General features: G+C 44.8%; 1 protein-coding gene across 1 annotated transcript in view; it reads left to right on the top strand.

Annotated features, from left to right (window-relative positions):
- The window catches only part of sema3h (sema domain, immunoglobulin domain (Ig), short basic domain, secreted, (semaphorin) 3H), a 36,280-nt gene extending 26,553 nt beyond the window's left edge, over window positions 1-9,727 (top strand). The window contains exons 9-17 of the mRNA XM_023990794.2: window positions 2,804-2,876; window positions 6,215-6,359; window positions 6,644-6,863; window positions 6,982-7,070; window positions 7,157-7,198; window positions 7,503-7,660; window positions 7,979-8,040; window positions 8,583-8,725; window positions 8,849-9,727. Of these exons, the coding sequence (XP_023846562.1) occupies window positions 2,804-2,876; window positions 6,215-6,359; window positions 6,644-6,863; window positions 6,982-7,070; window positions 7,157-7,198; window positions 7,503-7,660; window positions 7,979-8,040; window positions 8,583-8,725; window positions 8,849-9,322 (1,406 nt within the window). The 3' untranslated portion in view covers window positions 9,323-9,727. The remainder of the gene's footprint in view (window positions 1-2,803; window positions 2,877-6,214; window positions 6,360-6,643; window positions 6,864-6,981; window positions 7,071-7,156; window positions 7,199-7,502; window positions 7,661-7,978; window positions 8,041-8,582; window positions 8,726-8,848) is intronic.
- The last annotated feature ends 1,584 nt before the right edge of the window (window positions 9,728-11,311 follow it).

The following is an 11,311-nucleotide window of genomic DNA, read 5'->3' as shown; positions in this document are numbered from 1 at the left end:
GTGTGATGAGATTTCCACCAGTCTGATCCCATCTAGACCACATGAAGCAGCAGGAACAAGAGGAATGTAAGAGTAATAATACGCTTTACTGTGTCCCACACCTCAAATACAAGCCCACCATACATACTGTGTGTGTGTGTGGGCTTTGCGTTTGTCCATTTCCACCAGTCTGATCCCATCTAGACCACATGAAGCAGCAGGAACAAGAGGAATGTAAGAGTAATAATACGCTTTACTGTGTCCCACACCTCAAATACAAGCCCACCATACATACTGTGTGTGTGTGTGGGCTTTGCGTTTGTCCGTTCATGTGTTAATGTGCGCGTGCGTTCCTGCGTGCGTGTCTATGCATGTGTGTTCGTGTATCGCGTGTACTGTGTGCGTGTACATATCCATGTCTTGTATGTGTACATGTACACGTGTCATGTATTTGGTCAGTAGTTGATCTGTGTCGTGGGGAAGGGATAGAGGACAGTGCGGGGGCCTTAGGGGACAGACAGGCAGAGAGGCCTGGCTGCGTGGCAGGGAGGGCTGCTACATGAGGATTGGTCATGGAGGATCAGCTCGRCTCCAGCTCTCACACTGAGATGGGATATTACTGCCTGGGATTCATTAAACTGGCCCACTCAGCCGTACCATCACACCAAACGGCATTAGGAACACACACACGCGCGCATGGGGAACACACTTGAACACACACTTATTCACTCTCACGCGCCTTAATGCTGGCCCGCACGCACACACACACACACACTCAGTGATGGAAAAAGTAATCATCATACTTGAGTAAAAGTAAAGATACCTTAAAGACAGGCTCCGGAACTTTAGCGCCTACATTGTAAAACCACGTTTTTAGGATCTGAACACATTTCATTTTTATTTCATTTAACTAGGTAAGTCAGTTACGAACAAATTCCTATTTACAATGACGGCCTACCCCGGACGACGCTGGGCCAATTGTGTGCTGCCCTATGGGACTCCCAATCACGGCCAGATGTGATACAGCCTGGATTCAAACCAGGGACTGTATTGACACCTCTTGCACTGAGATGAAGTGCCTTAGACCGCTACGCCACTCGGGAGCCCATAACTAAACACTTTTCTGCATTTAGAATTTGAATAAAAACACGGCACAGCGTGAACATGTTTTTAAACACGTGAACCCTAAAGTCAATGTCCGCGCTCCCCGCGTAAATCGAATTAGCATAATACACAAATCCCCATCAAAATCCCTCTGTTTAAACTAGAGAGATCAGTTTTTTTTGCATGGGCTGCGTCTCAATCCACCACATCGGCCAATGGCGGCCTTCCGCATCTGCAGTGGAAGGTGGCCGAGCTACAGTGGTCGGCGTTTGTCAGACCATGAGACATCCCGAAAATTGGTTTTCTCACGAGCACATCTGTAGCATCCGAACAGTTATCGCTACACACTAATATGACCCTTCTATGGAAAGGTGAGACTCTCACGAACAAGTACATTTTGGTTTCGCTCTAGGACTCCCACAAGCCTCACAAGACTCGTCTGAAGGAAGCCCAGTACCAGTTTGCCCGGTACCAGTTTAATTAATGAATGACCACTTTATAGTGAAGTAGTTGAGTGCCCAAAAGGTTTTGTTAAATATGGGTAAAAAATACAATAATTTCCTGGTCTTTCTTATCTGTCAGATAGAGGACAGCCATTTTAAGTCAGACTTCCTTTTGATTTCATTTTTGACTATTTGTTTTTCCGTGTTTGGATCTGTTATTCAATGCATTTCTATGCGCTAAAAGCAGTAAGACCAAATTCAATGTTTCCTCAAATAAATGTTTTAATATATTGTTTTGATACCTGAAGGGGTCCTTAAATTCAAAAATCAAATAGTTAAATGATCATTGGTATGGCCATCTTACAATAATTTGATAAGTTAGTTTAGTAATATAAAAAAACGGCTTAGACACTAAACACTGGTGGTGGGGTTTTAGCACTGTCGGGTGTAGAGCTGTATTTGCATATTTCAAGCATGCCTTTAGAGTGAATGTGAGCGATACCGACCCTGGCTGTGTTCGTTAGTGACGGAAACAGACATGTTGCATTTAGTAACTTCTCTTCCGAAGCTTTCACCAAGTGACTATCTAAGTGAATGTGTTTCAATTCAAAGTAAAATCTTTATGACCACATATTATACATTTCTTAAGGCCTTCAGTTATGGCCTAGTTATCCTCGACATTGTGGTCTGAATCCTGGCACATGGGCCACATCAGACACGCAAGTCACAACACACTGGTTTGCAAAGTGATTAGTAAGTCCTATCGGAATCCAGGAGGATATCCAACAATTTGAATTTTTTATCACTCACAACCGCCACTCAGAATGACTACTTGGTGAAAGATTTTACAAACGAAAGTACCTAAACCATCTAAACTGGAACAACAATCTCAGTATTTGGGTACAGTGGTGGAGAAAGTATTAAATTGTCATACTTAAGTAAAAGGAAAAAGGAAAAGGAAATGCTATGCATGAAATTCCTTATATTATTCAAACCTGACAGAACAATCTCCTTTTTCATAAGTACACCACTGCGCGTGCACACACACACACACACACACACACACACACACACACACACACACACACACACACACACACACACACACACACACATACACACATGCACACGCACGCACGGATAGAGAGAGAAAACTCACACAACCCTACCACAAACTCATACTCTGTTATGTCACTTTTTTACTGCAAATCAGCCCTATAATCAGTGTGACAAAAGTCTATTACCTAAGTCATGTGTCCCATCTCTTCTCCTTCCAGAGGACATCTTTATCCTCCATGATGGAAAGGACAAGAAGAACCCTCTGATCTACGGCCTCTTCACCACATCTAGGTAAGCCAGCCTCCGGGCACACAGTTCACCACAACCCCACTGTCATTGGAATAGTCATTTGTTTTCCATGGCTGATGTTATGTAAGTCTCATGTAGCTGTTATAAGGCATTTAGGAATGCATACATGAGGGTGCCCAGACTAAGGTAAAGTGTTACCAGATATTTAGCATTGTTTGTGTATCCCAGAGCTGCCACTGAGGGATTCGCTGATGTAAAGCAGTTATGAGACCGTGACAATGACGCACAAACGCTTTAAATCGTTACTTTTGTATGGGGCGGCATATTTCTGTTGTACGTTGTGTTGAGTTGTACAGTGTTTTATTGTGACAGTAGTTTGTGTTCGGTGTGGCTGCCTGGCGAGTGACTAGCGGCTTGTGTAATACATGCTGTGGGTTAGGAGAGAGGGAGAAAGTGTGTGTGCGTGTGCGTGCATGTGTGTTTGCAGAAGCCGTCATGCCCATAGGGGGCACAAGGCCACGTGCCTCCTCAGATTTGTCCTGTTTTTAAATTCAGATGTTAAATGAATGACTAAACTTCATTTTTAAGCCCACGTTTAATCATCAGTATTTATATATAAAGATCTGTCAGCCGTATTTTGCAGAGGGGGCACACTGACCGGACCAGGCAAAGAGTACCCTGGTTCCTTCCAAGGTGCACAGCAGAGCAAAGATATGCTAAGCAGGACGTTAGATACTCTAGTGCGTGCAGACAGTATCGTCAGTGGAGGAGGAGAGAGAGTGTCGAGTGACACGTACAAAATGAGGTTTTAGCTGCCGGTGATGGGCAGGACTCACTTCAACGTATCGTGTGTCGGAAAACTTCCGACTATCGTAGTCGAAAGTTTACATACACCATAGCCAAATACATTTAAACTCAGTTTTTCACAATTCCTGACATTTAATCTGAGTAAAAATTCCCTGTTTTAGGTCAGTTAGGATCACCACTTTATTTTAAAATGTAAATGTCAGAATAATTCGAGAGAATGATTATTCAGATTCTATTTCTTTCATCACATTCCAGTGGTTCAGAATTTACATACACTCAATTAGTATTTGGTAGCATTGGCTTTCAATTGTTTAACTTGGGTCAAACGTTTCGGGTAGCCTCCACAAGCTTCCCACAATAAGTTTGGTGAATTTTGTCCCATTCCTCCTGACAGAGCGTTGTAACTGAATCAGGTTTGTAGGCCTCCTTGCTCGCCCACGCTTTTTCAGTTCTGCCCACAAATGTTCTATAGGATGGAGGTCAGGGCTATGTGAGGCCACTTCAATACCTGACTTTGTTGTCCTTAAACCATTTTGCCACAAATTTGGAAGTATGCTTGGGGTCATTGTCCATTTGGAAGACCCATTTGCAAACAAGATTTAACTTCCTGACTGATGTCTTGAGATTTTGCTTCAATATATCCACATAATTTTCCTCCCTCATGATGCCATCTATTTTGTGAAGTGCACCAGTCCCTCCTGCAGCAAAGCACCCCCACAACATGATGCTGGTACCCCCGTGCTTCACGGTTGGGATGGTGTTCCTCGGCTTACAAGCATTCCCCTTTTTCCTCCAAACATAACGATGGTCATTATGACCAAACAGTTCTATTTTTGTTTCATCAGACCAGAGGACATTTCTCCAAAAAGTACGATCTGTCCCCATGTACAATGCAAACCGTAGTCTGGCTTTTTTATGGCAGTTTTGGAGCAGTGGCTTCTTCCTTGCTGAGCGGCTTCAGGTTATGTTGCATCTTAGACACCCTTTGCCCGATTTTGATGAAACTTGGGTGAATGATGTGTCTTGACATAGAGATCCGTAATTTACATAATTGTCTGATTGGCCCAAGGGGGGGGGGGGGGGCGGGTGTGGCGTGTGTGTGTGTGTGTGTGTGTGTGTTGTGTGTTGTGTTGTATGTGTGTTGTGTGTGTGAAAGAGAGAGAGACAAAGAGACAGAGAAAGTGCATTGTCTGCAATGGCACATTCTCTCTGGGTTGTGTGATTAGTGTGGAGGTTCTGGGAGGTTCTGGGAATAGCCCAGTAAACCAGGCTCTGGCAGCATGTGGGCTAAGGGCCATGTGGTGGAGAGGGCTCTGGGGTTGACCGTATCTGGGTGGGGTTTCACTTGTAAAATATGCATTTAGAAATCTGCAATCATGGAATCTGTGACACTATATTTCACTGCGGATGGTAGTATGACTGATGGTGGTATGGGAGCATCCCTATCCTGATGATAATCATTGGCTTCAGTGAAGACTGATCTGATCCGGAATCAGGGTTGAGACACGCAAGCTTTGACACACACCCCATCAGTATACTGACGCACAGCAAATTGGCCGGTGTTACCTACTGTTGATTTTTCAGTGTAACATTTCTTGTGTTGATTCAGGTTTTAAATGACCTATGGAAGTGTTAAATGAACACTAACTGGTGTAAAATAAGCCCAGTGTTGGTGTTAATAACCAGTGTTCAACCAAAGCCACGCCCAAAATTATCATATTTCGCAGCATGCTTTATAGCTGGTTCATTTTTTTGTAATTGTTTGTTTCAATATCTATGTTTTTGCATGTATATTGATTGATTAATTAATATTATGGCATTCAATATAAATAACATTTTTTCATAAGATAGTCCAATCTGTTCCTTGGACTTATTGTACCGTTACTGAAATGGTTGTTCCAGTTTAGATGATTTAGGTAATCTCATATCTTAGTCTTCACAACCTGGCAGTCATTCTGAATGCAGGTTGCTGATTAATGAAAATGCTCAATGTTGGATATAGCCACTCTGACGTGGTTCCAATAGGAATTACACATCACTTTGCAAGCCAGCATAATGTGACTTGTAGGCCTGAGGTGGCCTGTAACCCAGGAGTTTTAGGCCACTGTATTAGGGTAAAACTGGGCCCTCAAAATAAGACCTTTTGAAATTTGTATTTTATTGTCTTGAATAATAAAACATTTATTAAAACAGATTCGCTTAGGATCTCACATGGTGAAGGCCACAGGACAGAAAAATGGATGAATGCAACAACCATGTCTCTGTCACTAACAAATACAGTCATGGGTGGTAACTCTTCAATTCACTCGAAAGGCACACTGGGAAATATGCAAATAACGCTTTACACTAAGTACTGTGTTAATTTGACACTGAAAAGTGTGGACCCTAATAGACACTGGACCAGTGTTAAATGTAACACTCTCAGTGTTGATTTAACACTAGATAATTTGCTGTGTGACATACAGACAACAGACAGTAGTAATAGATGATAGCAGACACATAACAGACTGGCTGTGTGAGTTTCATTGTGTTTTACAGTTGATTGACAGGCAATTACCTTCTCTTCCCCACAGTGACATTCTGAATGGCTCAGCGGTGTGTGTGTACCGCATGCAGGACGTGGTCCGGGCATACAAAGGAAACTTCTACCATAAGGAGGGACCACAGTACAAGTGGGCCGAGTACACAGGAAAGATCCCCTACCCAAGACCTGGCACAGTAAGTTCCCTTCTAATGAGTTGTCATTCCCCGTCCATCATTACTCACCATTTTCTGATTCATCATGTAATACTAAATGTGCTGAGGACGAGGCTCTCTGCCAATTAAAAAGGAATGCAAGCACTGTCTTTGACCCAACTCTAGCTCAACAACAACTCTAGTACAATGGGCCAACTATTTTCTTCTCAACCTTAACTTAAACCCAACTCTAACCATATTATGTCCGACTCCATCCATGGCTTCGAATGCTTGATGCCAATACAACTCTCGCTCTCTCCCTCCAGTGTCCCAGCAGCACATACGGTAGCTACAGCTCTACCCGGGAGTACCCCGATGACGTCATCTTCTTCAGCCGTACCCACCCTCTGCTGCAGGAGGCGGTGCTTCCGCTGGGAGGGCGCCCTCTGTTGGTCAGGGTGGGAGTGCACTACAAGTTCAGCCGGCTGCTGGTGGAACGAGTAGAGGCCGTGGATGGACAGTATGACGTCCTGTTCATCGGGACAGGTGTGTGTGTGCGGGAAGAGGTTTTGTGAGTGTGTGTGTGTGTGTGTGTGTATACGTGTGTGTGTGTGCGCGTGTGTATTTGAGTATATTACAAGCAGGAGTGTCCCCTGTGTTGCAGACTCCGGCCAGGTGCTGAAGTCTATCCACCTCCCTAAAGAACACGGTGTCTCCCAGGAGGTCACCCTGGAGCAGCTGCAGGTCTTCCAGGTACAACGTTGTATCCTTACTTTTCCATCTGTTGTGTCGTCTGTCCTCGGTTTTACTCAAACATGTTTTCCCCTCTCCCCCCACAGCACAAGTCACCTGTGACTACCATGACACTGTCCAAGAAAAAGGTAATAATGACCCCTCCCCCCCACACAGTCATCTCTCCACCTTATATCTTTACAAGGAGAGCTTCATCACCAGTTGCTATGGTAACCACCGAGGATGAGGCCTGGCTCACACTGAGATAGGGAGTCTACACACACACCAGTAAACATGCTCTGTAGCAGTCAGTCTCAGTCTTTTGTGAACGTTGAACGTGTGAATCAGCGAAGGCATGAAACAACTGGTGGTTGTGGCTGCTGCTCTCTGAGCCACGTTGGAATGATCTGAATGTCTTTTTTCTCTGTTTTCTTTGTGCGTGCGTGGCTACAGCAGTGGCTGTTTGTGGGTTCTGCAGAGGGTGTGGCCCAGTTGGCTCTGTTCCAGTGTGAGTTGTACGGCCAGGCCTGTGCCGAGTGCTGCCTGGCCAGAGATCCCTACTGCACCTGGGATGGACACGCCTGCAGCCCCTTCATGCCCATCGCACGCAGGTTGGCCCGCTCAGCTCACGCTTAACCCATTTATGAGCCAACACATACATTGTCAACCTAGCACTTCCCACAGTTATATTCCTAAACATGACGTTGTAAACTAAACGTGAAGTTTAAATGGAGTGAAAATTAAAGTTGTTTTCTTTTTAAGTCTATGACATGCCAGCTTCCGTTCATATACCCAGTACTCACTCATCCAACACATGTAGCTATAAGCCTGCCCTACTCATATCCACATAGGCATGTGAACATGAATACTCACATTTAGTACATACTCTTATCTAACATGATGTCTTTTTTGATTCCCTCCCTCTGAAGGAGGAATGCTCGTCAGGTTGGTGATGAGGAGGATCCTCTGACCCAGTGTGTCATACAAGGAGGTGAGGAGGAACTGTCAAGAGCTGCACTCTCACAGACATACACTAGCTTAGGTTTCTATATACACTGAGTACACCAAACATTAGGAACACCTTCCTAATACTTCCCCCCCTTTTGCCCTCAGAATAGCCTTAATTGGTTGGGGCATGGACTACAAGGTGTCGAAAGTGTTCCACAGGGATGCTGGCCCATGTTGACTTCAATGCTTCCCACAGTTGTGTCAAGTTGGCTGGATGTCCTTTGGGTGGTGGACCTTTCTTGATACACACGGGAAACTGTTGAGCGTGAAAAACCCAACAGCTTTGCAGTTCTTGACACAAACCGGTGCGCCTGGCACCTACTACCACACCCTGTTCAAAGGCACTTATTTTGTCTAATCCCTCCCCTTCATCTCCACTGACTGAAGTGGATATAACATGTGACATCAATAAGGGATCATAGCTTTCACCTGGATTCACCTGGTCAGTCTATGTCATGGAAAGAGCCTGTTTTGTACACTCCGTGTAGAGTAGACATCGTGACATTGTTCTCTGTCTCTATTCAGCCGGTCTGCAGGTGGAAGCAGAACAGAGGATGATGATGGTTGCAGAGGGTAACAGCACATACCTGGAGTGCCTGCCCAAATCCAGACATGCGGCCGTGACCTGGTACAAACAGGCAGGAGAGAACAGCCCTGAGCTGAATCAGGTGCATACTGACACACAGGCAATTACACGTGTGCACACACACATATGCACACACACGTATGCACACACATATGCACACATACACACACAGGTCTAAACACTCACACTCCTCTATGTGTTGCAGTTGCAGTCAGGAGAGCAGCTGGTGGTGACAGAGAGAGGTGTTCTGATCAGTCGGGCCGAGACGGGTCACTCTGGTGTGTACCACTGTCAACTGGAGGAGCACGGCTTCCACTGGACCGCCGTCACTGTGCATCTGAGTGTGTGGAGCCCCTCCCGCGCCCTCTCCTGGTCCACCAGCAATCGCAACCCCAACTCCAGCCCAGACGCCTCCCAACCCTGGTACCAGGACGTCATGGCCCTCATCCACCCCAGCAGCCTGGAGCAGCACTGTCAGAGGCTGGGCTTCCGACGACGACGCAACCGCGACCAGGATCAGACCAAGGACAGCGACCACAAGACAGGGGGTGGCCCCAGGGGCGAGAGGCACAAACATGGAGGCCGAGGAGGAGGTGGAGGAGGTGGAGGAGGAGGAGGAAGAGGAGGCGGGAGGAAGAGCAGGAGCAAACCCAAGCAGAGGTCTCCACGAAGCTCTTAGATGCTCCACTGCGTACAATGTGCTTTCTCCTGACTTACGCTCTCAAACACTGTCTCACAAACACACACATACACATTTACAAAAACTCATATTCATGTAGAATGGGGACATAGGAGGCTCGGTGTGGGCTGGACTCAGAAGTGTGAATGTGGTTGTGTAGCGTGTTGGATGAAGGATGTACAGCATGTCCAAGAGACTGGTAAAGAATATATTAAGGCGTGAAGAGGACCTGGAAGAATGTGGTGTCTCATAAGACAGAAAAAAAGGCCCTGAAGGTGAAGCTAGGATCTGTCCTAATGAAAGACAGAGAGGGAGTCAAAAGGACACAAGCATGTGAGAGAGACTTTAAGTGTCTTCGAGGTAAAAAATGTGTGATATGTCTTTGATGTAAAAAAAAAAAGAAAATAGCTACATTTTCCTTATTTAACTTTGTGTGTCATATTTATTTCTGTTTTGAATCAAACGGTTAGTTTCGGTAGTTGTATGAGGTCAGTTGTATTTAGTAAAAGCTCTGTGGTGTTCATTAGGCTTTCAACTCAAGCTTGACTCCTCACAACTGGCCTCATTGATGCCGGGTGTGTTTGACATTAGCGCACAGAGAAATGAAAAGGGGAAACTCCGAGTCAAACCAGCAAATCTGCCAAAATGAAGTGCAGCAAAGCTAAAGCACTTTTAATGCTGTAGAAAAATAAACGTTCGTTTCGGGCTCTGGAGCAGCTGCATGAAAGCAGAGAGGCTTTTTAAATGTGGCCAGACTTCTTTTACCACATAAAAGACGGAACCGATACTGAGCAAGGTCCTCGTTAGTGTGTGTGTGTGTGTTTTATTCCCTACCATAAAGTATGATGGAATCCATAAAGAAAGTATTTTAAAATGAAACATGTAATGTTTATGCTTTCCTCAATGACCTTGTTCAGATCCTTCCCTCATTCATTATATGCGCTTTTGTATTTCAATCTGTAGCCTATATTTACGTCTCTGTGCCAATATTTCTTTGCGAATGGAAATAAAATGTTTTCAATTGATCTCTCCCAAGTTAACGAGACACACGGTGTAGATACACAATTTTGCCAGTACGTTTTCTAACTTTCTCTTTTTTGTGGTGTAGGAAGCTTGTCCATCATCAATAAGACGCACACATGGATACGCAGACCCACACTAACACAGCGTGTGGAAACATGATAGATCTGGGTAGATGTAATCCATCGTCAACAACCCACATTTCCTCATCCAATATCTTCCAATTCAAAAATAATTCATTCGACATTAGCCTATGGGAATAAAACGCAAACATTAATGAGTATATAGAAACAGTGAAATATCCAAGTGCTTCTGACAAACAGGATATCCCGTCGGGTCTGAACTGAAAAAAAGGAAACCGCACATAAAACAATGTTCAGTGCGTTGGGATGGAGGGAGAGGTGGTTATGTTAAGGCGGGATCTCAATCACCATGGTTCAGATTTGGCTGAACGTCCTCTTTGTCACGTTTGCCTTCTGTAAACTTCTGTAAACTGCTCTCTCCGGAGAAGCACAGAACATAACATGCTTCAGGGCCTTCAGGTCTCCTCAAGTCCAACTAGGACTTCATCTAAATGGTAGTGAGATAGCGTTTAAACATATGGTATGTATATTGTTGTGTGTTTGCCTAGGTACTGGTGTCCAATAAACAAATGAACGTACAATTTACAATGTTGGCTGTTGGCTCAGTATTTGAACACAAGTATTGTGACACTATAGAAAACAAAATACTTTCTGTGAGAAGAATTACCTCAGAGTCCTTGGGCCCTACGAGTTAGTGCTTGTAGCTTAAGGTTATAGCTGTGCAGACAGATATCCCCAGGGGTAGTCTGTGCGTATCTGCTATGTTTCTCCCATCTTGAACATCACAAGATTGTAGCATGGGTGTGGCTCTCACAACACAGCTGACACACTCTTGGCCATGTGGCAAAAAAGCTCTGTGACATCAGAAGTGAAGGGCAATGGTCTC

Source organism: Salvelinus sp. IW2-2015, linkage group LG7 (assembly GCF_002910315.2).
Source record: "Salvelinus sp. IW2-2015 linkage group LG7, ASM291031v2, whole genome shotgun sequence".
NCBI lineage: Eukaryota > Metazoa > Chordata > Actinopteri > Salmoniformes > Salmonidae > Salvelinus > Salvelinus sp. IW2-2015.
This window is presented reverse-complemented; position numbering and strand designations above follow the sequence as displayed.